This window comes from Camelus ferus, chromosome 3 (assembly GCF_009834535.1).
Source record: "Camelus ferus isolate YT-003-E chromosome 3, BCGSAC_Cfer_1.0, whole genome shotgun sequence".
Lineage (NCBI taxonomy): Eukaryota > Metazoa > Chordata > Mammalia > Artiodactyla > Camelidae > Camelus > Camelus ferus.
In genome coordinates, this window is record NC_045698.1 from 65,382,663 (window position 1) to 65,408,536 (window position 25,874).

Genomic DNA, 25,874 nt, shown 5'->3' on the forward strand with positions numbered 1-25,874 from the left:
AGATAGGAAAAGAAGGTTTGGAATTTTAGAAATCAGAGATCATAATTTTAGAATTTCAGTTCTTAGTCAAACTAACATTACATCTGTTCAGCCGGATGGGTTGGGTGTTCTTACCATGCTGGTCACTAGACAAGGATGGGCTAGGCCTGGCCAGTTATATTTACATGCATCTGATAGATGTTGGGTAGAGAGGCAAAATTTTAAGGATGGTTTTCTTTTAAAAGCTCCCTGGAGCTAAAACTTACATCCTAAAATAAATATCATGATCTTATTTCACCACCTGTGTAACCATTTGCCTTTACAGGACTTTATTTCTTCTACCCTGGACCTCTTACCACCACGGTCAGCAATTCATGTTAGATGATCTATATATGCTGACACCTTCCATTTCAAATTGGAGAATCTTATAAAGGAAAGAGGTTTGAAAAAGATGATCTGATCTGACCCCTCCTTTTTAGATGATAAATTGAGTCCTCAGGTGGAGATTAATTTGCCTAAGGTCACGTAGCTAGTGATATGCCTAGAACTTGAAGCCAAATGTGCCTTGCACTTTTCACTGCAAATTTTTCATCAAGTTTGGTTTGGGTCTGCTGATGCCAGTCTTAGCTTGTGTTCATAGACTCTGTCCATCCCCTTCCTGTTACAACTGAACTCAGGTTCTGAAAGCTTTTCTATTGGGCCCAAGAGCTTCAGATTTCCCTCTGTTTCCGATTGGACACTTGGATTTGCTGTTCCCTTATCAGATAGCTTTCCAGCCCCTCCAAGTAGGTAGACTCTTGGTATGAGCCTTGCTAGGCCTGCCTTGCTAAGCCACAGTGGCCATCTCAGAGCTAAGATACTAGGAAACAAACCACTACTCCACAGGTGCCCCTGGGCTCCTGGAGCGATGCTGGGTTCTCCTCAAGAGCTGCAGGGCTTTTCCAGCTATGGCACAGGTCAAGATGTGCTCCTGTTCTGCTCCTTTGAACCTCATCTACTGGACGTGTCATGAGGGGACTGCTTTGTCCTCTCTCTAGAGAATATGGATGTTCTTCTAGGATAACCTCCTTATAGGGAAGGATTATAGTAATTTACAAGTTTAAACACTTCCTATATCATGCAGCCATAGCATCTGACTTGACATTTAAAGATTTCTCACCACACAGCATCAGAAAGCAGAAATAAGGATGAATCAAAAGCTGTGAGGGGAGGGTATAGCTCAGTAGTAGAGTGCGTGCTTAGCATGAACAAGGTCCTGGGTTCAATCCCCAGTACCTCCACTAAAAGAAAGAAAGAGAGAAAGAGAGAAAGAGAGAAAGAGAGAAAGAGAGAAAGAAAGAAAGAAAGAAAGAAAGAAAGAAAGAAAGAAAGAAAGAAAGAAAGAAAGAAAGAAAGAAAGAAAGAAAGAAAAAAGCTGTGGATATACAGTATGAGACATTTAGGCTTTTTTTTTGTTTGTTTTACATTGTATTGAGTATTGGACTATTGGATAACTATTATGAGGAAAAAATATTGCTAAATCCCTTTTTAATAACATAAATTAAAATATATTCCAAGGGGGATTTAAAACATAAATATGGTAAAGGAGCCATAATAAATAGTGCTTATATGATTTGGTGTTGTAAAGATTTTTCTGAGCATAGAAAAGGAGAAAAGCCTTAAGAAAGAGGCTGACAAATACACCTGTATACCTATTAACTTCATTATGTTAAACATAACATAAAATAAAATTAAAAGGTAAATGTCAAACTAACCAAACCTAGCATTAATAGCTTTTCTAAGTAAGGCCATAAAACAAAATCAAGGTTATAAACAAGCGATCACAGATGATAAATGGTGAAAGAATATAAAACACTGAGCTTCATTAGTAATGAAATAAAAGCATATAAAGATGAGATAGCATTTTCATCTATTAAAGTAGCAAACATTTTAAAAGATAATAAAAATTGCTTTGATAAGGGTTTAGGAAACTGGCACTTTCACACATATACTGCTGCTGGGAATATAAAATGGTGCAGTCTTTTTAGACAGTAATTTGACAGTGTGTATCAAAATCATTAAAACATCATGCCCTTTGACCCCAGAATTCCAGTTGTAGGTGTTGATCTTAAGAAAATTATCAAAGATGATAACTAATATCTATGGACAAGGGTGTTGATCCAAGCATGATTAGATGACTTTAATGAAATTTGCATTTATATTATGATATACTACAAAAAGGTAAAAGTTCTGTTTTTAATTTTCTTGTTATATCAGCTCTAGGACTGAGCTTATATAATCTTTATTTTTTTTAAAAAAAGGATGTTTTATAAGCTTTTTATTCCTAACACTACCCACAGGAAATTATCTGGACAAAGTCTTTCTTGGTGGAAATAAACAGAAGTGAGGAGGCCTTGCAGCTGAGGGGGAAGAGGAGGATTGGGAGGAGAGCATGAGTTTTTAAAGGTCAAGGAACATTGATTTAGATGTGAGAATGTGCTCTTAATACAGGTGGCTTTAAAAAATTACAAAATAGTGTGTGAAATTAAGATCCTAATTTTGTAATATAAGTGTGTGTGTGAAATTTAGATTGAAATGTTAACAGGGAGCTTATTTTTATTATTTTTTGTAGTTTTCTACTGTAACCATGTATTCAGAAAATAATAAATGCATTGAAAGAAGAGGGAGAGGCAGCCTTAGTACAGGTGATTAGAAGCTTTGTGGGCCTTACTTTGCTTCCAGGGCCAGGGCGAAGATGCCAGCAGCCAGGGGTGCAGAGGCCGAGGTGCCCGTGTGGGTCTCGGTGCAGTCATTGTGCAGGTCAGCGCTCGTCTGTGTGGCATCGGGAAGGAAAGAAACGTGGGAGAACATGTGAGGAGTGTGATCCTGTCCCCGGGGGTTAGACCTACGGAGAGCTGCATCTGCTATGATCAGGAAGCCCAGCTGATTCGATTCCCTACTTCCTCCTCCAAACCACAGGCGGATGTTTGCCATCTGCTGATATTTCAGCTCACTCTCTTCTATATGCAACTTGTCTATAATTCTGGCATCAGGATGCCTTTTCTGGGGATGAAGTACTCCCACTATGAATATTTTCTCTACTGAGATTTCCCCAACGAAATGCTGTCTGTAAAAAGGGACTGTTTCAAAATCACTGTGAATCATGCTGGCCCATTAATCATCAGGTCTATTGTGTTTGGCCTGGCATATTTAGAAATTCTGCCTTGTGTGCAATTCCCTTTTGCCTTCAGATTGACATTTGACTGCCTCTTCAGCACAAGGATGTAAAGCCATCCTGATTTTGGCCACTTGAACTACTTGCACAAAATTGGTTTAGTGTGTAGTTTGCACTCACTGTTGATGTAATCTTACAGCCATGAGTTAATGTCACCTTTGCACTTTGATGAAAATGTTGAGTTTTGCAAATGGAAGCATGGTAGACTTAGATGTGGGCTCAAATTCTAAACCTGCCACTCAATAGATGTGTCCCAGGTGCAAGTTACTGGTTTCCCCATCTGTCAAATGAGGTTGGTGTTTCTTGACTCATAATCTGAGGCTGAAATGAGATCCTGTCTGTGAAAGCTTTTCACACACTGGTATTGCACATAAGGAGTCACCCAGGCTAATTTTAGCTTAATGAAGAGGTTGCTGAGACGAAGGGAAGAAACCAAGAAAACTTCCAATTAGTCTGCCCTTAAGAACCATGGTGCTGCTGGTTGAACAAGTAGTTGAGCCAAAGGATTACTAACAAGACACCCCTCCAAGGCTCTCGCACTGTAGATTTTAGCTAGAGATTTCAATGTGTGGGAGGGAGGTGTAAAAAAATAATTTGTTTTATTATCACCTCCTTTGGCTTCCCACTTGGAGTCACTGAATATCTCGTTATGGTGGCTCTGTTCCTCAGAGGGCTGCGGAAGCAAGCTTGCCCTTTTTACCTGCTGACGCAAGTAAGCCCCCAGAGATGACTGTGCCCAGGAAGAAGTTTGCGTAAAACAAAGGCTATATTATTGCAACTGTCTCAAATAGAATCCACCAGCTGTCTCTTCTCTGGCTGATTTACCTAAGGAGGGATCTTTACAAAGATGGAAACTTTTCCTCCTACTTCAGAGCAGAGTGCCTCATATCAGGGACAGTCCATGAACTGGTGACTCTGACATGCACAATAGGCCATCTTCTGAAAAGCCACTCTGGACACCCACATGGACATCAAGAAGCAAGGGCTATGAATAGAAGTGGGGCACATGTGTTATACTCCCCTTCCAAAGGCTGTCAGTATGCCCATCATCAAGAACCCCTGGATAGGATGTCACTGTCTATTTGAGTAATTGAAGATGTGGGCATGGGAGGGAGGTGAGGGCTTTTAAGTGAGACCAGTTTTACTGTCTGAATTAGACTAAGCTGCATTCCAGAATAGTGATCCGGTATGAAGATCGTAGTTCTGGTCATTTATATACCATTAATATGAATGTGACACACATTTCCAGGACTAATTATTAGGGGGTTTACCCACAGTCTAATGGGATCATGACCTGTTATTTTATTGAGATCAGGATCACCATACTTTAGCTAGTTGGTTCTTTGTGTGTCAGGAGTTAAATTTGAGGCTTTACATTTTTAAATGAAAAGTGCATCTCTTTGTTCTCAAAGCCCCCAAATAGCCCTTCATCATCATGCCCTTGAAGGGAAATCCAATAATTGCCCTTGGCAATCTGACTCATGGAAGTGAAGGCACAGCCAAGCGTGGGCCTGGAGATGCTCTCAGAGCATATAACCTTCCTAAGCTGCTTATTTGGATGCTGAGAAGTTCACCTCAGGGGAAATTTTGACTGTTATTTTCCTTCAGGTCGTCCATTCTTAGGAGACATAGCTGGTATATGCTCTGTATTTTTATCATCTGCTAAAGGGCAAGTCAGACATTTTCCCTGCTATTAAAGGATCAACAAGTACAAGGGAGTTAAAGCCCCTGCAACCCCAAAATCTCCTTTAAGGCTGTTTTCAGGGAGGCATCACACAAACTGTGTAGACATTTGGAGTCTCGGCCATATATAATGACACGTGGGTGGCTTCTCAGGGCTGAGTGTAAAACTGACAGAGAGCCAACAGCATCTTGGCAGAAGCCTCGTTATCCCTGAGAAAGAAAACTTCCCAGTATACACCCACCTTTCAAGTGAGTAAAGTGTGGGTCTCCCCAACTGAGCTACCAAGCTTAAGCAAATCAGGGTGACCAAAGGATCCTTTTGAAGGCAAGCCGTGCTCTCCTACCTAAGCAGAGAGAGTTAGACAAAAGCAACATACGATTCGCTGGTCGGTGTAATCCCCGCTGCTGTAGGAGGTGGCCAGGGTGGAGGAGCACTTCTCAGCATACCACGGGGATAGGCCTTGCTGTGAGGCACTGCTGATGGAGATGGTGTAGATGCTGTCCGTGTATCCGTCACAGTCACAGTTATCTCCCTGACGCCCCCCATTCCCAGAAGCCCAGACGAAGATAGAGCCCTTTCCTTGTCTTCCCTAAAGGAAAAGCCAGAATGTATCACATCTGTTATCATCTATTGGGGACACTGTCACGTGCCAGTAAAATCCCCAACAAATACATGCATGAAGTTCACAGAGCCAGTAATTTGGAGCCTGTTTCAACTCCAGGTCCTCCAGTGTCCATGCTGGAACTCTTGTGAAACTGCACATTACAAGCTTGGCTCTACTGGTCCTCCTTCATCTGGGCCTTCTCTGGGATGGTGCTGAGTGAGTACATTTCTTTCTTTTCTTTATTATGTGGATTGATAATCTGGCCTTTAGCACTCACCCATATTTTTTTCACTCTTCCCTTGGCTTTTGTCACTACTCTTGAATCTTTGGACTTCCTCCCTTTCTGCTTGAATCTTCTGACTGACTGATAGAATGACAAAATCAGGCATTATTCAGATCTGCTTTGCAGCTGCATTAAAAGGGACTCTTCGATTGAATGGAACTCGTCAAGGCTACTCTTTCTATGATTTTTCAATTTGTGCTCTGCAAAGTTTCTACTTTTGTTTCATCCTGTGCAGAAAGGGGCCTTAGAATCCTGGCAGGAATACACTAAACCCAAATGACACAGCAACACAACCAAGGCACAAGTGTTCAGCAGGAACGTGCAGGGGGCAGGGGCATTGCTCTATTTAAGGATGCATTTTCAGAGCACGTGAAAGAGGTCTGGGTAGTAGTTTACTTCGTGTAGAAATCCAAAAGCAGCACTAAAATGAGAAAAGGTATATCCAGAGTACTTTTTAAGAAAGGATTCTAAGAATAATGAATATCTGTTGAATGTCAGACCCAAGGGGGAAAACTCTCTTGACCCTTAACTTCCATCCCACTGAAGAATGATTTGGCTCTCTAAATGCACTTCCAGTCATAAACAACAGCAGGAAATTCACAACAGTTTCTTTCCATCTAAACTAAGTGTTCTTCCCTTCTCCTCCAATTCAAATAGTCAGATTTCATTTCAGGTGGGTCTGTATTAAGCATCTCACCTGTTTGACACCGTATTCAAAAGCCTTCTGGGCTAGTCGGCCAGGCCCTTCCACAGTCTTCCCATCATCATTAGGGCCCCAGCTCGCACTGTAAATATCCACATGTCCAGGATTAAATCCAATTGAACTGGCTTCAATAGCATCAGTCACAATGCCATCCAGCATTCTTATGCCTGAACAGCCAAACAGACAAATATGTAAGTTGATGTCAGTGTGTACACATAGAGTAGCACAGTGCTCTTAATGTTCATTTTTTAGAGGACTCTCGAAAGAGTCAAACAGGCTAATCGTTAATGTCCCAAATGCCTGTGACCCAGCTGCTAACTTCACAGCAGGAGGACGCAAGCCACTGCCTCCAATAGCTTTCTTATCTGCCCTTTAAAGATAACTATGTGTGCTGTGCAGTGGCCATGCTTGTTGTTGATTACAAACTGTCTCCCCTCCCTCTGCTTCCCTAATAACCTGAAAATGACAGGGTAGCTTTCAGAAAGAGGCATCAGACAGCTGTCTCTCAACATGTCTGCCCACGACTATACCACGAACGGCTGCAGCCCAGCCAGTGCCATACAAACCACTCTGTACGGGCCGTGCAGCTTGAAAAGATCTACCCACAATAGGCAACTAACAAATAGGGAAAGAACTCTTGTTTATGAACACTGATTAAAAATAACCCAGAGGCCATTCTTTTATGTGTTTGCTAAGAAACATTTTCAAGGAACATGCTTCCTTTTCTTCTAAATAATCTCAAGGATGAAATCATTGCCATGGATTTCACTCCTGAGGGGGAATCATTTTTCATCAGGAGAAGGCAGATGCGGTAGTTCTTTGTGCTTTCCAACAGGCTGTCACCCATCATCAGACTCATGTATTTAAGGGCCGGGAAGGCAAAAGCAATTTAGACAAATACAGGCAGCTACCTGGTTATTCCTGGCTCCAGGCTAATAATACAGTGGAGTGTACAGCCTTAGATTTTCACACCATTATTTACTAGGGAACATAGGTAAAAGAACGTGTAGTTGAACTAGTAGAAGTCATATTTATTTTAAAAAATGGTTTAAAATGCATTTGGGAAAAAAAAAAATCCCTGCTCTGCCCCTTACTAGCTTTGTGATCATGGGCAAGCCACTTAACCTCTGTGTGCCTCAGTTTCTTCCGCTGTAAAATGGGGGTGATAACAGCTCATGTGCATTGAGGATATACTGTATGCAGCTACCGTTCTACAGGCCTTAAATGTATGGACTCATCTATCCTTATGACAGCCATTTGAGGTGGCTGCTGTAATTCTCCCCATTTTATAGGTAGAGAGAGACTGAGGCCAGAGAGGGACAGTGACTTGCCTAGGGCCACATAGCTTGAAACTGGGGAGCTGGGACTTGAATCCCAGAAAGCTGGCAGTCAAATCCATCCTGTTAACTTCTAGGATAATGTGTTGTAAGGTAAATGATGGACACATAGTAGGTGTATTTTAATATCCTTGAGAACCTTGCTTCTGATTCCTCCTTTGTAAAATGAAGGGATCAGATGATTCTCTTGCAAACTGTAGCTACTTAGTTTGTCATGACTTAAAAAAATGCATTCTTTTTCTAGGTGATTATGTAATTTCTGCTGCTGCCTTCATTTTCTTTAAATTAACATGGCACTTTTATGATGCTGGTATCAAAGGAATCAGGAATGACACTTAAAATCTAGAAGCATGCTATGTCAGTGAGAGATGAATTACATATGCCGGGGTGTATGTTTATTTGATCTCTGAAAAGGAATACAGAACCAAATTCAAGTTGTTCTTACATAGGGCTTAAAGGAGTTTCACTGTCACTGCCATGTTCTACAATTGATCTTTTTTTGTTGTAGTTTTAGAAAAAAAACTAAATGCAGTGTTTATAGTGTAACCATGAAAGCCTAAGGTTGGATGGGCGTAAGAGGAGAGAAATAAATAAATTTTATTCTCTGTGAGCCCCTGCAGATCCACTCTGCACCCTTCTTCCCAGGAATGTGGATGGCAGCTGTGGCCTCTCTTGTCTTCCTGTTGGTTTCAGCCAACTGAAGAAAGCAGCAGGAGGGAGGTGGGGGATGAGGGGAGAGAGAGGTACTCATTCCTGGATCCTCCCTGCCTAGAAGCAGCTCCACTGTGCACTCAAGGCCACAGCTCCTGTCCAATGGCTGTCTCTTATGACCACAGCTTCTCTCTCCAACTTCCTCCTCTTGCTCCATTAGTCCTGAGGGTGGTAACATCTGCTTACATTAGTTAGCCCCTCTTTGGTTTCCTTTAACTTTTGTAAATAGTTCCTTTATTAAATCGCCCTGCTGGAACTTACCATCTGCTTACCCATAAAGACACTGACTGCAACAACCAGAGATTCTAAATTCTTGTTATCCCAGATAACCTTTGGCTTCTTACTATAACAAGTATGTATTCCTTTTATTTTTGTTAAATAAACTGTTCTCAGTGATGAAATGAAGGACTCCAGAATTGAAAGGCAGGGGAAGTCTTTGCCTAAATTTACCTCTTCCTTCTGTTCTCTTAGCAAGCACTCAATAACAAAGCCTTCTAAATCAGAACACAGAGAAAATTAGATTTGCTTCAAAAGCTATTCAACATTTCCATTTTTTCCCCTCAACAAGATGTATGGGCTGTATTCAGCTATCATTTTCTAAGAATCCAGACCCATTGATTTGCTTGCAAATCGTATTTGAGTCGGGCGGCAAATTTTGCATGGTTCAATTTCTTCCTCTGGTTGTTGAAAAGCCCCCCCCCCCCCAGGGGACCCAGGTCTTGTATTACCCCATTTGCACCAGGTAATGCAAGACTCAGATTCAACTGCCAAACCACAGAAAGAGCCGTCCACTTTACCTCCAACTTTGGAGCTGTATGCGACTCCGACCCCGCACTTGTGATTATTTGCTTGCATGGCAATTTCTCCTGCACATCTGGTCCCATGTCTGAGGATTAGAAAACGGGATTTAAAAAAACACATGAGGACAAATATTGGTTTTGCATATACATCCATGACACAAAGATATATTAACTTTTTGTCAGCTTTGTGGCTGGATTTAGATGAAACCATCAGTATTAAATGAAATGTAGGTCACAAGTACTGGATCCCAAGTTTGTGAGGTCAGATTAGAGCTTCTACTGCTAACTAGTGGTGTGATCTTGGGTAAATTGCTGGTCCTCAAAGAATTGTGGCATGACATGAAATGTTGTATGTAGAACACTTAGAACTGTGGCTGGTATATTGTAAGAAGGCAGGAAGTGTTAGCTATCCATACTTACAAGCAGCTCTGACACTTTCAGAAACCATCTCAAAGAAATGCCTTTTGCATGTACTTTTTGGTGTTAAAGTGACTCCTCATTTACCCCTCACTAGTGACTCCGTTGAATTAGGTTATTCTGGACCAGTCCTAGTGGGATTTGGAGAACAGAGTCCCCTCTCAAGCCCTCCTCTCCTCCTCTAGCCATATACCAAACTAAAAAACATCCAAAGGTTTTCTGGTAGTGAGAGGATTTTGAGTTATTAACAAGACAGTACAGGCTAATTGGAAAACCAGGGTGCTCCTGCAACTCTGATTGGGACTAGAAGCCTGAACAAGACTGGTTTTGCAATCAGATAAAGAGGGTAATTTAGGATTTTGGAGTATTTGGCGGGGGGTGGGGGGGTGGCAATCTATCTATTTAGATATGTGGACCAAAGTCCACCATTAAAGCATCAATTCTTCAATTCTAGGTATAGTGATTGTCTTTTTCCCTCTCCTCCCTGACCGCAGGAGGGTCAGTAAGTCAAGAGAACATTAATGTATATTTGTTTATTTCATGACTTCATTGCACTGTGGAAGCCCCTGGGGACAGTGTGTAGGCTGTTGGTGCATTGAAGGAGCCGTTGATCAGATATGCTGACATAGAGGATGAAAGAGGAAGGATTAGCTCTGAGCAACTCTTTCAGCCAGATGCTTTTAGACACCACTGTACTAGACATCTATTAATTTAGCCCAACACGAAATATAAAAATCCTAAATTGACTGGTTGATTTCCTGGTTTCCTTCCACTAAATAGTGTTCCTCCTTTATGTTAATACTGGATAGGAGTCCCAAGTCAGAACAGTGTGATTATCTTTAATCCAAGGTCTTCCTTGATGTAGTAGACATCCATTTCTTTTTGGTCTTTCTAGCGTTTTTTTCCCTTTTGGGACGTGGCCCTTGCTCACTCCTTGTGATTCTCTATCATGAGGCTTGTCCTCCCAGACAGCTTTCAAGAATTGAGGCAGATTCTCGGGAAGAAAATTACATTCCTTCTCCAGAATCTTTAAGTTCTATGTGAGCCATGTGGATCTGGCTCCCAAGCAAGATTCTATTGAGAATGAAGCTAAGTGGAGGTGAGCAGTATGAGGAGATGGAGACAGAGTAACTAGTCCTGACGGTATATTATTTGAGTTCCTGGATCTTGCAATGCCTGAAGGTAGAACATCCCTTGGGTGAATTTTTTCTAAATCCCCATTTTACTTAATCTTTTAGTTAGAAGTCTTTCATTTGCAACTGAAGCTGTCCTGACCAACACACACATTCCCTAAGAAATGTGTGCATGTTGAACACATAGAAGAAATTTTATGCTTCTTTGATAAGTTAGTCCTCTTTGCCTTTGTTAAAGGAGAAATTCAATTGCCATCCTGGAATTGTGCTTCCAGATGTCACACCACCCCCTGTATTTCCATTAACACAGGATGGGAGACAAGGCCCCAGATAGCAAAGTCTCCAGGCAGAGCCAAAAGAATCAGCCTGTTGGCTAATATCCCCAGCATTGTACCTCTGTCCTAAAAATGATGCAATGTGACACTACATATTATTAACCTTTCCTTACATACTGAGAGCTATTTTCTTGAAAGGTGAAGGATCATGGGACAAATAGGGGTTGATATCTTTTCCTCCTCTTCCCACCTCCACACCTTGAGAAAAAGAGAAGATTTTATCAAAGTGGTTCTGTGTCATCCTTTATAGACCTGCAGCTTTCTTTCCTTCAATCAGGCTCTGAGATAAAAGAGCTCTTGGTTGTTTTAGAACAATGGTCGTAACTGGCATTTAAACAAATCAATTTTTAAAAAATTATTCCACAAGATAGTTTCAAGACTACTATTGTATTAGTTAAAATATCCTTGCCATACATGTTATATAACTGGAAAAATAATCTGTAATTGGTGTTGAAATGCTGAATACAAATTCATGCCAGCTTAATAGTAAGAGCTACCTGCACTGTTAAGATGTTTTTGCTTAGCGATTCCTCTTTTGATTTGCAGAGGAGAAATCAAATGCAGCTTTTATTAACCTTATTTACATGGTAATAAAGAACAGCAGCAACACAGATAGTTTGGAGAGATAATACCCTGGGAATTGGGAGATAATAGGTCTCTATCTGCTATGAAGGCCAAGACAAAATGGGGCCATTCATTTTCTAAACGTAAGGGATTTGTTTCTGACAACATGCTGGAAGGGTAACTGTTTTTTATTATACCTTTTGATAAATGATAGAGCTGCTACCTTTCTGGTTGATAGTGAAGAGGACCCAGAGAGAGAGAGTTGCTTATTGTGTAATTTTCAAATAGCAGATTCTGAATTGGTTCAGAAAATTGATTTGTCTCTGCTTCTGCTCTCATTGGGTGGTATTATTCTTGTCATGCTTATTTCTCAGTGAAAGGAGGTCTACCATGGTTGCTAAATGAGAATCCCTGATCATCATCATCATTAGGGTCATTGTCATCATTATCATCATCATCATCATCATCATCGTCATAGCAAACACTTAGCTCTGTCCATGTACCAGGCACTATCCAAGCCAATTACGTATATAAACATATTTAACCCCCATAATGACCCACTGAAATAATTACTATTATTATTCCTTTTTAGTAGACAGTAAAAACTAAGTCACAAAGAGATTAAATAATTTGCTGAAGATCACTCAGCTATTAAGTGGCAGATCTAAGATTTGATCTAAATCTAGCTGCAAAGTCTGTGCTCTTAAGTGTTTGGCTGTGGTCACACTACCTCTGTGCAATGTGGCAGGTCCGTGGTCTGCTACGCTCTAGAAGCTCAGAGTTTGCAGGCGCAAAATACGTACAATTATATGGGCCGCTTCCTGGAGGCCTTGGAATTCCATGAGTTGAGGCAAATGGGGCTATTATAAGTACTGTGAGTTGAGAGTCTCTTTTTTGGGAGGAGGGAAGAGGGAGTACTTTTATCCTGAGTACAGAAACTTTACAGAATATCATTTCACCAGGTGTTCACCTATCCTGCGTCTACGATGCAAGTTATCACCCCACACTGCATCTTAGGCCAGACGCGGGGCTGCTTTGGAAGGAGGCTGACACCTCCAGCTAAGTCTCCCCAGCTGCACCCATGTGGCTGGGGGATTTCCCTCTTAGTCTTGACCAACGGAGTGGAATGGGTTGTCATTTTTACTTCATTCTAAGAAGGGTGCCGCTTTTTTCCAAGATCCTATTGCCCATTTCCTAAGGAATTTCCTTTTAGGAGGGTAGGGAACAGGGGCCTTGTCACCATTTTAGGGGACAAAATGAAAAATAGAGGCACAGTGAGATAAGTGATCTCTTCAAGGTCACCCTCCCCACTGGTAATCAGCAAAGTCATTGCTGCTGCCAAGCTGACATTACAAGGTTGTGCTCTTAAAGTACAGATGTTCCTCCTGGTCCTGCACTGCTCTAACTCAGAAATATGGCTGAACACTTGTCTGTTGGCCCTGCTCTAAGTTCCAGAGCCATCCCACTTTGCTTCAAGGGTGACCCTTCACAGTTTCTTTTGTATTGTTAATGGAATGTTCTAACGTCTAAGGGTGTTTGCTGTTAACCCCTTTAACAAATAAACTCCAGAAGAAGTAAATGGTACTGAAAGAAGCAGTATCCTGGGACCCTCCCCAAGCCTCCCCTCCTCGCCAAGGAAGAAATATACACCCAGAAGTTGAGGCTAAGTCCATGAATGACAGTCTCTCTTCCAGGGTTTTATTGGCCTTCTGGAGGGGGACAATCCAAAGTAACAATTTTAGGTCAGTGTTATTGCACCAGCCACATGGGAATTCTGAGACAATAAGGAAGAAAGGGAGAGAATTGGAGAGGGGGAAAGAAAGAGTGAGGAGAGAGCTTGATGGACCCAGTTTGGGTAATAGTCCAAAAGAGGAGAAAAGAAAAGGGAAGCACTTGATGTGGCATCCACAAAGAGCTTTTCATTGCTTGCTCTTTCCATCCCCACTCAGAGCAGCAAGCACTAATTTTTCCTTGGCTTTCATCTACTTTGGTGCAAGTCTCTTTTGGGTGGAGCAAATGAAGAGGAAAGTAGGAATGTCTCCTTAAAGTCTGCAAGAGACATCATTGTGCACAAAGATGAGTTCTCACACGGGCATGGACACTTGAGGCCATGTGCCTAGAGGGTGAAGTTTCTTAGGGGCTAGGAAATAAAGGTTAAAATACCTCTTGCCTCCGTATCTTTATTTGGCCTCTTACTTTAGCAAGTCTGGCCCTTGGCCTTCCTCATGACCCTGTGGCTGCCATGGAGAGTTAGTTTAGGGGTCAGAAGATACCCTTGTTCTCTTCCCTTCAGCTTTAGCATACCCAGTACGAGCTCTGGACCAGGCTACTGCCTAGCCTAATGCCCTGGAGACTTGTGTTGGATCTGAGGGCCAGGCCTCAGGGTACATTTCTTTTCTCTGGGGTCTGATCATGCTCTTCCAGAGAGAGCTGGTGAACATGATTGTGGCCACCAGAGCAAGTCATGTGGATTTGTTATCTTGGTCATCTATGTTTCTTTTCATGAGTAACCTCAAGCACGTCACTAATAGTGAAAGATTCAGAGAGGAATTGGGAACAGGGTACATGGGCTCAAGGTTTTTATTCTTTATGTCTCAAACATTTTTCCTAAAGCTATGTAACTATTCAGTAACATTTGAGGGGAGCATTTCATAATTTAAGAAAGATGAATTCAAATACAGTTCTGTAAGCCAAAGGGAATGTACAAATAGAAGCTTTTGTTTCTGTTTTAAAAGCAACAAAATATTGTGGTATGGATGGTGTACATGAACATTTTCTGAGTACTAAAATGTGGATCATGTTTATAGTGTAATTTTCTCAAATAAGATAAAAGCATTTTAAAGCACTTATCGCTCCCCCGCCCTCCCACATTCACATTTACTCACTTGTTCTCATTTGTGGGATCATATCGGGGAAATGGATCATGGTCATTATCATTAAAATCATAGCTAGCCTCTGGATCCTAAAGAGAGAACAAAAATAACACTGTAGCATCATTAAAAAGCAGCAGTTTCCAAGCTTTCTACCCCTATCCCGTTGCCATCCTGGCTGATGGCTCAAAAGTAAGCATTTCAGAGTTTCTGGCCCAGTTGCTAATTATTTATTATACCCATAAACCAGGCAGAGACAATGTACATAAAAAAATGATCCAGGGTCCAATTCTCAGTGAATGTTACCAAAGGTACAGCTCACAGAAGCTCATAGGATGCTAGAACCAGAAAGAACCAGAGTTTACTTAGTTCAGCCACCTCATTTTTCAAATGAGAAAACAGTCCCAGAGAAGATGAATGACTTAATAACTAAGCCAGAGAGCTAGTTAGTGACACTTGGACACTCATCTCTCTTAAGAAAATAGATGGAAAGACTGGCTCTGGGGTGGGGCTCAGGTCAACAGTGATCTCCTTCAGCCTCCCCTGTTACTCTAAAATAAACATATAATTTAATTAAAGAGGGTGTGCTTGAAATTCAAGACCAGCTTCCAGGTCCTATCCCCTTTTCCAACCAGATTGCCACTCTTAAACATCTTCCACGTAGGAATTGTATCACCATTACTACTCCTTCTCTGTATTTTCCATATCTTTCAATAATTGCTACTTTCTACTAATATTTTTCATCTCTTCTTTTCCTTCCCTTTTCCTTTACTCTTTAGCTGGGAATGTTGGTTAGTGGAAAGGTTGATAGAAAGCCAAAGGGCAATTTTCAAGACTAAACACTCATCTAAAGACCTAAAATATTATGAAGAACTTCATAAACAATTAAGTAGCTAACTTTTGTTTACTTAGTTCCCATTTCTAATGGCTTTTCTTGGTTTGACTTTTTTTTGTGCTTTGTGGTGTATGCTTTGATTTCCATGGAAGAAATCATATTCACATAACTTCATAATGTGAGAGATATTGACCCATAAGGACTATGAGGAGAAAGACTATGAAAATGATCTAAGGCATCAGGTTTGATTTGATTGCTTTAATATCCCCCAATACTGAGTGACATAGAATTTGAATGGCTTTTAATAACTTAGTAAGTTCTCCCCCAATCCCAACACACAGGTTTTTGTATAGTCCTTGGCTCCACTGAATTCTTTTCAATGCCCAGTGAAACAAAAGAAAGTTTGTGTGCGCTGGCAGGAGGGTGAGGACAGTGACAAAGGTCGGTCCACCATTCCCAGGGCTGACATCAGAGTAGCCTCCTGTTTGAGGGAAGGAAAGCCCTAACTGTGTCTGTGTAGACAGTTCCATAAGTTACACTCACAGGAGGACTCAGACTCACATAATTGGCATAGATATCTGTGTGATTCCATTCCAAGCCATCATCCAGTACAGTGATAACAACTCCTTTGCCTGTGATGCCTTTTTGCCAAACAGGTATCACATGGAGATCCAGCTTGGGCAGGGCTGCAGTCATCCTAGTATCTTGCTGGTAAAGAAAAACAAGGAAGCATTGATAAAATCATGATCTGCTTGCTACAAAATGAGAACTGAAGCTCCAGTCTGGATACCCGTCTTTCTTTTTCCCGGGGTCACTCTACTCTTTAGAAGAAGGCAATTAGGTGAAGTAAAAAAAAAAAAACTTGAGGGTAGGACCAAGTGAATCATCAGAGTGCTGTTGTTTTTCCAACTGTTCCAATGGAAAATCACTCTAAAGGATGAATCACCCTGTGCCCCTTCTCTTTGACCTATGTGGCTTTGGAGAAGAAGTTTGTCCCTAAGTTGCTTTCATTTATAATTACACGCTCTCGCTTTTCATTTACCAAAGCTTTATTTGATGTCCCATGTTTCCATCTCCCCTCAAATCCCGAGCCTCCATGCCATACTGAACCTACTATGTTGTCTGGTTCACAGTTATACATGGATGTTTCTGTAACTTTTCTAAAAGTAAAGGCAAAACATGGAATGCCCAGTAGGCTGTGGCCTCACCAAGACTTGCAATTTAACTGCCTGTTTCCAAGTATGAGTAATTTAGGGAGTAAGCATCTGTGAGAGGAGATTTGGGATTTTTTTTCAGATAACTTTTCTGATAGTTACAGTTTTCTAGGGAAGAAGAGCTGGAACACAGATATGAGTAAAATCCCCAAGCATGTAAGAGAGATGCACTGGAAGAGTGCCAGGCTTTTAGTGAAGGAGGTCAATAAGAAATTTGCAAATGACAACAATCAAAAGTATCAGTGAATGCATTGCCCAGTGGCTGATACCCCTCAGGAAGATGTAGGACAAACCCAGAATTTACTGGGCCAACATGTAGCTGAATTGCAGGAGGCTTGAACTACACACAACATGTTGGCCAAAGCCAGAGAAGAAGTTCTCTCTGTCAGTCACAAGAAAATTCATAGAGTGTGGTTGTTAAGAGTATGGCCATGAATTATGGCCCCACCACTAGTAACCATGTGATCTTGGCAAGCGATTCAACTTAACAACGTCTCTGTTTCTTCATCTGATAAATGGGCATATTTACTGTATCTACAACAAAATGTTGTGTGAGATCTCAATGAGTCAATTCATGTCAAACATTTAGAATAGGATTTGGCACATGGTAAATGCACCAATCTTAGCTAATGGGTCTCTTGCACTGCAATGAGCAAGTCCTGCTTAGGTTAAGAGAGTTCTAAGAGGAATTGATCTCCTTTCCCATCCATTTTGCAACAAGGATGTCTAAGCCTTGGCTTACGGTTATCATGAAAATTTATCTTTTATAATATCCTCAACAAATAAACATATCTTTTAACATGTATTACTATGACAGAGCCTTCATATTAAAACAGGAGGAAGAGCACTCTACAGGCAAGCAGGAGCGCTTACAATTTTTCCACTCAATGCCCACATTCCAGTAGGAATCTGGAACTATCTTAAAGGTAGAGTGGCTCTCAAGTATAGAAATCTGTGAAGAGATGCCTTGTGTCTTTCCTTGTGTTCCTTCCTTTAGCCTAGTTCAGAAATTCTTACCTGTAAGCATGTTAAAATTGCCTCTCAGGGCTGTACTGAATCATGTTCACTGTACTCTTTGGGTGATTTAAAGTGTTCTCAAGAGTAACTTTGAGCAAATGTGATTTTTCCCATGAGTACTATTTTGGAATTCCTAACTTGGAAGACATGATTCTTTTGTACTTATTCCAGATAAACTTAAGAAGACAAAAAGGCAATAATCTTTCCTTTCACAGTAGCTAAAGAGCTGTATTTCAGACATTCTTACCTAATAAAACAGAAAATCCAGACAATGGAAGGTCTTATCAAACCTAATCTCCAGGTGACATAACCCTCTGCTGAATTATCCATCATTAAAAAAAAAAAATCTATTGTGCACAAGTCCCACGTGGTCCTTCTGTAGGTACTTACCAAGTACCACTGCTGATTCCACATTGGATCATTGAAGAGATTTAGTGCTGAGTCTCTTGGAACTGAACGTTTACTTCTCTCTTTTTCATACTGTTGTTCAGCCCATATCACCTACAAGGAGTTTCATAGCAAGAAAACCAACAGTCAAATAGCTACCTCTGGTGTAACCATCTTTCCTCTAACTAGTTGTAGTACCCTCTGCATCAGAGTTCAGGCAGCTCCACAGTGTTTTCGTTTGACTACAGATCAAACTGGTAGCTCAGTGAGATGAAGGGATTGCCTGCTGGGGAGATAAACATTTCCTGTAATGGAGTAAGTGTACCTTTACTCTAATAGGGGGAGGAGAAGCAGTCAGTGAAGTGATGATTCCCTCAAATTATTTACATTGTGATTATGGTGGAAGTAAAAGTTCAGCCTGCTTTCATCAGCAAATGGACCATAATAATCATTTTTATATTGAGGTTCCAGGGTTCTGTAGCTGAAAACTTGTCTTTTCATGGAATAAGTTAAGAAGCTAAGAGATTCCAGTGATTGCTGTTATGGTGCTCTTAAAGCTTAATTTCTCTTTCTTTACACACAAAATAGAATTTGCAAATGTAACAAAAGACAGGAAAGGTGCAGTGTCTTTGCAAATTCAAAATTCTGGCTCCACTGCTTCAACCACCTGCTTAAGAGTATTTAATAAGAGGAACAGATCCAGGGTGATGAATGAGCACTACTGACGGTGCACACTTACCATTAATTTAGTTTCGTGTATTATGCAAAGAGATCTGACAATACAGAAATTACCTTCCCCACATTTATAGTATAATCCAATTATACTTGAGGCCCTGAGAGGATGAGGGACTGCCTTGTGGTTATATTCATTATGAAATAATACCATGCTCCTATTTTGCTGTGCAACATGATTGTTTCCTACCCAAAACATATCCTCTCTTTGGTACACATGGTGATAGTCCAGTGTGTGATAGGATACCGTTAATGTGAGAATACTAATGAGTCAGATCCAAAAATAAAAACTGAAAAATAATTTGCAACTAAAGGATAAAACCATCCACTATGGCTGCCCTGAATTTTCAATGAGAAAATATACTGCAAGCCTATTATAAACACTGGGAGGGACTTGAGAGCCAGAAATTAGTCACTATAATTTATTTTTAAAGTGCTTGTATTTTCAAGCTTAATTGTTTTGGCTTAAAATACCTCAATGCTTGGAATATACTGCCTGTCATCCGAGTTGGTCTTTGGGAGCTGGCTGCTAGGGAACAAGTACTAATCTTTGAGGGAGAGAGTCACTAACAGTTGGAGCTTTTATTAACTGACTTGTAAAGGTAGCTTACTGCTGCATTTCAGAGGGCTGATTTGAAAGAATAATACCCTTATCAAAAAAGAGCAATAAAATGAGAATCAAAAGTGATTTTTAAAAAATGGAATATAAGAAGAGGCACTCTGCCATCTGATCAGATAAACATCCAATTGTTGGAAATAGTGTTGTGATTAATATCATTAACTCCAAATCCCATATTAATCTCTATAAGAGCAGACCAGATGGAACAGAGCAAACTGGTGATGTCCTTCTAGTATGTATATAATAGGTATCATGTACTTAATTGTATATAACCCTTTTGATTTGAAAAGGGCATTAAAAATCATCTAGTCCAACTTTCTACTGCAAGTTTCAGTGGGTTCTAGGATTTTCCTGAAATAAAATTATTCTGGGGATAACTTTTCATAGGAATATACAGACTCCTTTCTTATGAAGTTATGCTCTAGAGTAAATTCTTAGCTCTTTCTCATTATGCTTTGAGATTTCCCACCCCCAGTCAATTATTAAGGAAATACCTAAAGAGTAGAACTGAGCCATCTGTTCATTTTAGTGAAAGACTTTGAGTAATAATAACAGCTAGGTCTGCTCCACTCTGTCCAATTTTCTACTATGAAAATGAGAAGGGAGGTCAGTTTGACTTTCTTGTGCATTAATGTCAGACATGCTTTTAGGCAGACAAGGAAATATCTCTCTTGTTTTTTGCCCAAGGAGTAAGCCTAGCCAGAGTGCTGCAAGTTACCCCACTTCCAGAGCCCACATAAAATTAGCCACCTGCCTTGGGACAGCGAAGGGAAGATTTCACTGGGCAAGAAACGTTTAATGTTCAGGGTCTTTGGTTTTCCACATCTAGCCAGTAACTTGAATAAAAGCCAGTAATGGCTGTATGTGAGCTGTGGGTCACTGTCCATAGTTCTGATACAGTATTCTTGGTGTGGAGGTGGTTGCTTCTTTCATGTTTCAACACTGGTAACCCAGGCCCAGTCATTCCTTAACCTCATAATTTGTCTTTTTCTTCTTTTTCTCTAAATTTTATCAGTTGCATAACAAATAAGATAGCAAATTATTTTACAGGGTTCATGAATTCCATGTACTTTCAACTGTTCTAAACACCTTTCTGTCACTTATACTTTTCTTTTTGGAAAGGTGACAGCGTGTGTTTTATTTTCCATAAAGTTATCATAATTCTCTAGAGTGTTCTAGACAACAGAAATCATGTATACAGATATCAGGCCAGCCAGGACAAATTTCCACTAGTATGGCACATTTTTGAGAAAAGGCAACGTTGTATATGCAAATTCCAGTACTTCAAATTTCTATTTCATGTCAAAATTTCTACTGATATGTTAGCTGACCTTGAAAACAGACTACAAAAATCAATAGGTACATTAAATATACATGAATGGCCCCACACTTTACCTAGATTTATTCTAGACATTTCCTGCTGTTGCCTAATCATTGAATATGTATACACACCGGGATAAAAAAGATCAAATGCTTTGGATCAAACAATACAATACTTCTGGAAGAAAACATTTGCCTCATGAAGACATGGATTTAAAGCTCCCTCAAAAACACTAGTTATATCTGTATAACCAAATCAAGTAGGAGTGACAGAGTGATTTTTTTCAGTTACACTGAAATATTATTAAAAGCAGGGCTTATATATTATATTTCTTTGGCATCACCATATGAGATATCAAAGTGCTTAGTGCATAATAGGCATTATAGTAAAAGATTGTTGATTGACTGTATTGTCAAACATTTTATTGGTGCTGCCACTTGATTCTCAGTATTCACTTTCATGCTCTTAGACTGGATTTGTAAGTTAGTGTTTTAGATATATAATATATATTTTACATGTATTATATATTTATACATGTAAAATTTAGTCAACCAATTCAATCCAATCTAGTTATTATTATGTACAATTATAACCCTGTGGAAATAATTAAAAAACACTACAGATAAATGTGAACACAACCAAAAAAGAAGCATATTTGCAAAGTGCTTTTACCCTTGTTGGCAATCATAAAGAAAGCAGGTAAGGCAGGTTACTAGTTTGAAGACAAATGCACAACACTTACACGATCATCATCAGATAATCTCTTAGTGATATGAAAGGCACTCCTTCGAGACCTCCGAGGATGGTTTTTATGTTTGAATAAGTAGTGATTTTCAAGTGATCCAATCTATAAAAGAAAAGTAAAATAAAAATCCTTTTCCTAAAATAAGTATATTTGGGTTAGATTGATACCCAGCTAACTTAGAGACAAGCAACTTTTGTTAAGCCCATTTCTTGTACTTGAAGTTAACTTTTTTCTTGACGAGGAAGACGCTAATAGAAGCCTTCCATCTCTATTCTTAGAGAGTTGAGTGAGATGAGTCTCAAGATATTATCACTTGGGCTGACAGCATTATCGGGGCCTGGTGATGCTTCTCTTTCACATCGTTCAGAGGAACTACATTTGTTTTTCTAGGTGACATTATTTTGCAGATAGACATTTATAAAAAATACTCATTTTGTCAAATTTATCTTGGCAAAGAATAATTTTTTTAAAAAGCAAGCAAACTCTTTGGTATTATATATGGGCAGTGTCAGCTAAAACAATTCATTGTTGTTATAAAATATAGCCATTGAATCCATAGTGATAATTGTTATAAGCTACTAGTTGTGACCATTTGACTTTCCAATAGTTCAAGGCTTTGAGGAAAGAACCAGGATGCCACATTTAGGACAGGTGTTTCACCTTAGAGTGGGTAAAGTTCTCTGGGTGACTATCAATACATTTGGTCCATTTGGAACGATGTTCGTTGTTCTTTTAAGCTAGTTTCCCTTTATTCAAAATAATACTGAATTTGAACCTACTAAATTCTCTAGATGCTCTATTCTTTTTTAATTAAGAGACAAACAATTGACAGTGGATTATTTCAGAAGAATTACATTCTTTAAATTGGTGGTTCTCATCACCTAGAGAATTTTTAGAGATACTTAGGCCCTACTCCAAGCCTGAACTTCGGGGATTGAATCTGCTATGAGTCATAGATGGAGTTGGAGAAAGAGAACAGTAGCCATAAGAAAAGATCACCAATGCTTTGCTCTGTTTGTGCTGCCAACTGGTTTTGCTTCTGGTCATCCCCCTAATCCCAGCTTTATCTTGAGGCCTTAAGGAGCTCAGGATAGTGATGCTAAATGTAAACAAAGGGAGAAATAGGCAGAACCAGGAAAGCACATGCAGTCTTTTCCAAACGATTATTATTTTAAAAACATTTGTTAGTAATGCCATTTTACCTGAAAATATACATATGCAAATCATATGTAAATACAGATGGGTTTTCCCAGTGTTTTTTTTATTGAGTTACAGTCAGTTTACAATGTTGTGTCAACTCCTGGTGTACAGCACAATTCCTCAACCATACATGAACATACATATATTCACTCTCGCATTCTTTTTTACCGTGAGCTACTACAAGATATTAAATATATTTCCCTGTGCTACACAGTATAAACTTGTTTATCTATTTTATGTATACCAGTCAGTTATCTGCAAATCTCGAACTCCCAGTTTATCCCTTCCCACCCCCCTCCCCACTGGCAACCACACATCTGTATTCTGTCTGTGAGTCTGTTCCCAGTATTTTCTAAAGCCTCTTGTGATTATGCCATCCATCCCTTCTGTGAAGATCCTACTAAGAATACTGATTTGTTGTTATTTATTTATTTACTGGGATTTGTGGTTTTGAAAAGCAGTGCCTATAATAAATGGTCCAGGTTTGGATGTATGTCTGGGGCTAATAGGTGAGAAAGGAAGAGGGATTTATTTTTTGCTCTCTCCTCCAGTCTCCTTCTACGACACAGTTACCAATACTATTTAGCTGTCCAAATGATGAAGTTCTCAGTTTTTTTCCTCCTTATAGGGCACTCAAGATTTCCATAATGCCCACAGTACCCATCAGTACAATTCCACCCACTGCTCACTCTCTCTTTAGGTCCCAACAATTCCTTGCAGTTTCCAGTCTTATCACTAAGCCACTTTTTTTGTGTCTCCCTGGTTTCCCACAAGCTGTTTTCTATGCCTGGAGTGACTTCTTCAAACTCAACATGTTCCCCATTGCAACCTTTGACTCTTCTTCCTAAACCCTGTGCAGATGTTTCCTCCTTGGGCTGTCGTCTTTCATCCCTCCCCATTTCCCTTCCATCTTCAATCTTTCAATCAACAAGTATTGAGAACCCTGGAACAGCTTCTGTTACTACACCAATTACACGCAATTCGCAATCATTTATTTCTAAACCAGACTCTAGATTCTTAATTTCTTGAAAGTTTCTTTTCCCCCTATTATTCCTCATCCCCTAACACCAAGTCTGGCACAAAACAAGGATTAGGGCAAAAGCAAAAGTCTTGGTCTGCTACTGGGACACAGAGAAGAGAAGTCAATATGTGTACTGACTTTCCTGCTGGGCATTTCAGACAGTTTGGCTTATAAAGTTGGAGAATGAAGCTTCTGGCAAGGAAAGGCACATTCCCCAGCAGAGTCGATCTATGGAATGGCCAACTCCCACGCGGATTACTCATCCATGACTTCAGCTGCATCTCTGTCATCACCTCTAGAAAAAACGCGCCAAAATGTTTTACAACTCCCTCCTCCCCTGTTTCGATGCACAACGATTTACAAGGCAAAGGACGAGAGCTTGATTCAGACCCAAGGGAAAGGAAAGCTTAGATTAGAACTCACACCCCCTGAGGTACAGCTGGAGTCGCACAACTAAGCCCCCTTCATTTCCTTAACGTCGCCCATCCCCCACCCCACCCCACCCCCGCTAGCTATTAACCCAGTCCGCACTTGGATGGGCAACAGTTTCCTTCGCAAGCTGAAACCCCTGGGAAGCTATTATGCATTTGGCTGAGAAACAATAAAGAAAAAAATCCTTTCCCCACAGTCACTTTGGCAGCTTGACCCATCAGGGGGACTGACCTAGCAAAGTTGTTGAGCTCGGACTTTGCAAGTTCCCTGTGAGAATCCAGAGTTCCCAGTAGAGGCGCAGAAAGGTGGTCCCATGTTTTTCACCGACCTCTTCTCCCACTAGCTCCCCAGGCCATTCCGCGGCCCCCCAGTTCCCCGGTCACGAGTCTCAACCACTGGCGCTCTCCCAGCACTCTGGGCGTATCTGTAAAAGCTGCCGGCGGGCATCTCCAAGCCTGCTTGGCCCCTTGCATCAGGACTTGGATCTGATGCTGCCATATTGAAAAGAAGGAAACAGTCGGCTACTGACGCAGACCTGCTGAGTCCCAGGGGACAGAGCGCCCGTAGGCGCTTGGTTGGTAAGAGCCTGCGTGCATCTCAAGTCCCGAGAACAAGCGTGGAGGGATTTTTCTTCCAAATCGCGCGGGAACAGATTTCATTTCCAGAGCGGAAAACAGCAAAAGAAGCTTACCCAGCTGCAGAGGCTTGGTTCTGCCTGGCTGCGCCCTGCCCAAACAATAAATAATGTAAGCTTTCTCTCTCCAAGCGTGCCAGGGGCGAGAGCTGGAGAAGCTCCTGCTCTTTGCCCCTGCGCTCAGGAGAGTGCAGCCTGGGACTCCCACTTGGGAGATCATGCTCCAGTCCCGCCGTCCCCTTGAGCCCCAGAAAGTTTTTTGAAAATGCAAACTCTTACCTGACCCAAGAGGTCATAGCCCAGCTCCTCGGCTATTGCCGAGGCTGCCTCCGGTCCGCCGGGTATCTCTGCCGCCCATTCATTCACAAACTGCCTCTTCGCTTTTACACTGTTCAATGCACACCAAGAGCAAAAGAGAGCAAAAGCAGTGCACTGCAGAGTCCAGGCTCTTCGCTCCATGGCTCTTACACTGCCTCGCACACAAGTGGGAAGGAGAGGGGGACAAGGAGCAATATAGAAAAGCCCCTTCCTCCTTTGGGCTCTGGACCACTTCTCGCTCTCGCTTGCTCTGCGACGAGATAGAGACGCGCAGGAGAGGCTGGGAAGCAACGAGCGCTTAGTGCAGCGCTTCGGTCTCCCGGCTGAGTGGAGCCCCAGCCCTTCCGAGTCGGAATGGAAATGAGTGTTTACACGTCAAATCGACGAAAGCCATCTCTTGACGTCAGATCTACCTGGACTAAGATCTGGATGGTATTCCCGGCGGGGTAGAGAAGCGGCTAAAATAAGCAGCGAGGGATTAAGAAAAGGAAGGAAACGTTTGCTGGGATCGGTTAAGTCGGCTCCCTGTCTGACTGTAAATTCTGTAGCCGTGGGAAACATATTCACTTTTCAAAGAGAAGTGCCCCATTTGAATGTAACTACCAAGAATCAAAGATTGGAAGTGCAACACACTTTCCTTCCCTTCTGTCCGTTTTCTTTATCTTTACTTCATTATCTCATGTGTAGAGGGAGGGAGACCAATCTTATAACGACCCCTGTGGATATCAACACCTGCAATGAAGAACAGGGTTTTTAAGTCTTTCA

At 41.0% G+C, this 25,874-nt stretch overlaps 1 protein-coding gene across 2 annotated transcripts in view; it reads right to left on the reverse strand.

Moving 5' to 3' along the window:
* Positions 1–25,605, reverse strand: part of PCSK1 (proprotein convertase subtilisin/kexin type 1) — a 39,976-nt gene extending 14,371 nt beyond the window's left edge. Inside the window, exons 1-9 of one of the 2 annotated variants that reach the window (XM_006194500.3) lie at positions 25,071–25,605; positions 21,502–21,606; positions 18,091–18,201; positions 16,031–16,177; positions 14,650–14,726; positions 9,313–9,401; positions 6,462–6,634; positions 5,254–5,466; positions 2,690–2,790 (exon numbers count right to left, since the gene is read on the reverse strand). In XM_006194500.3, coding sequence (XP_006194562.1) covers positions 2,690–2,790; positions 5,254–5,466; positions 6,462–6,634; positions 9,313–9,401; positions 14,650–14,726; positions 16,031–16,177; positions 18,091–18,201; positions 21,502–21,606; positions 25,071–25,250 — 1,196 coding nt within the window. In that variant the 5' untranslated portion in view covers positions 25,251–25,605. Of the gene's footprint in view, positions 1–2,689; positions 2,791–5,253; positions 5,467–6,461; positions 6,635–9,312; positions 9,402–14,649; positions 14,727–16,012; positions 16,178–18,090; positions 18,202–21,501; positions 21,607–25,070 lie in introns of both variants that reach the window. The other variant, XM_032476400.1, reaches the window with a different exon arrangement.
* Between the last annotated feature and the right edge of the window lie 269 nt (positions 25,606–25,874).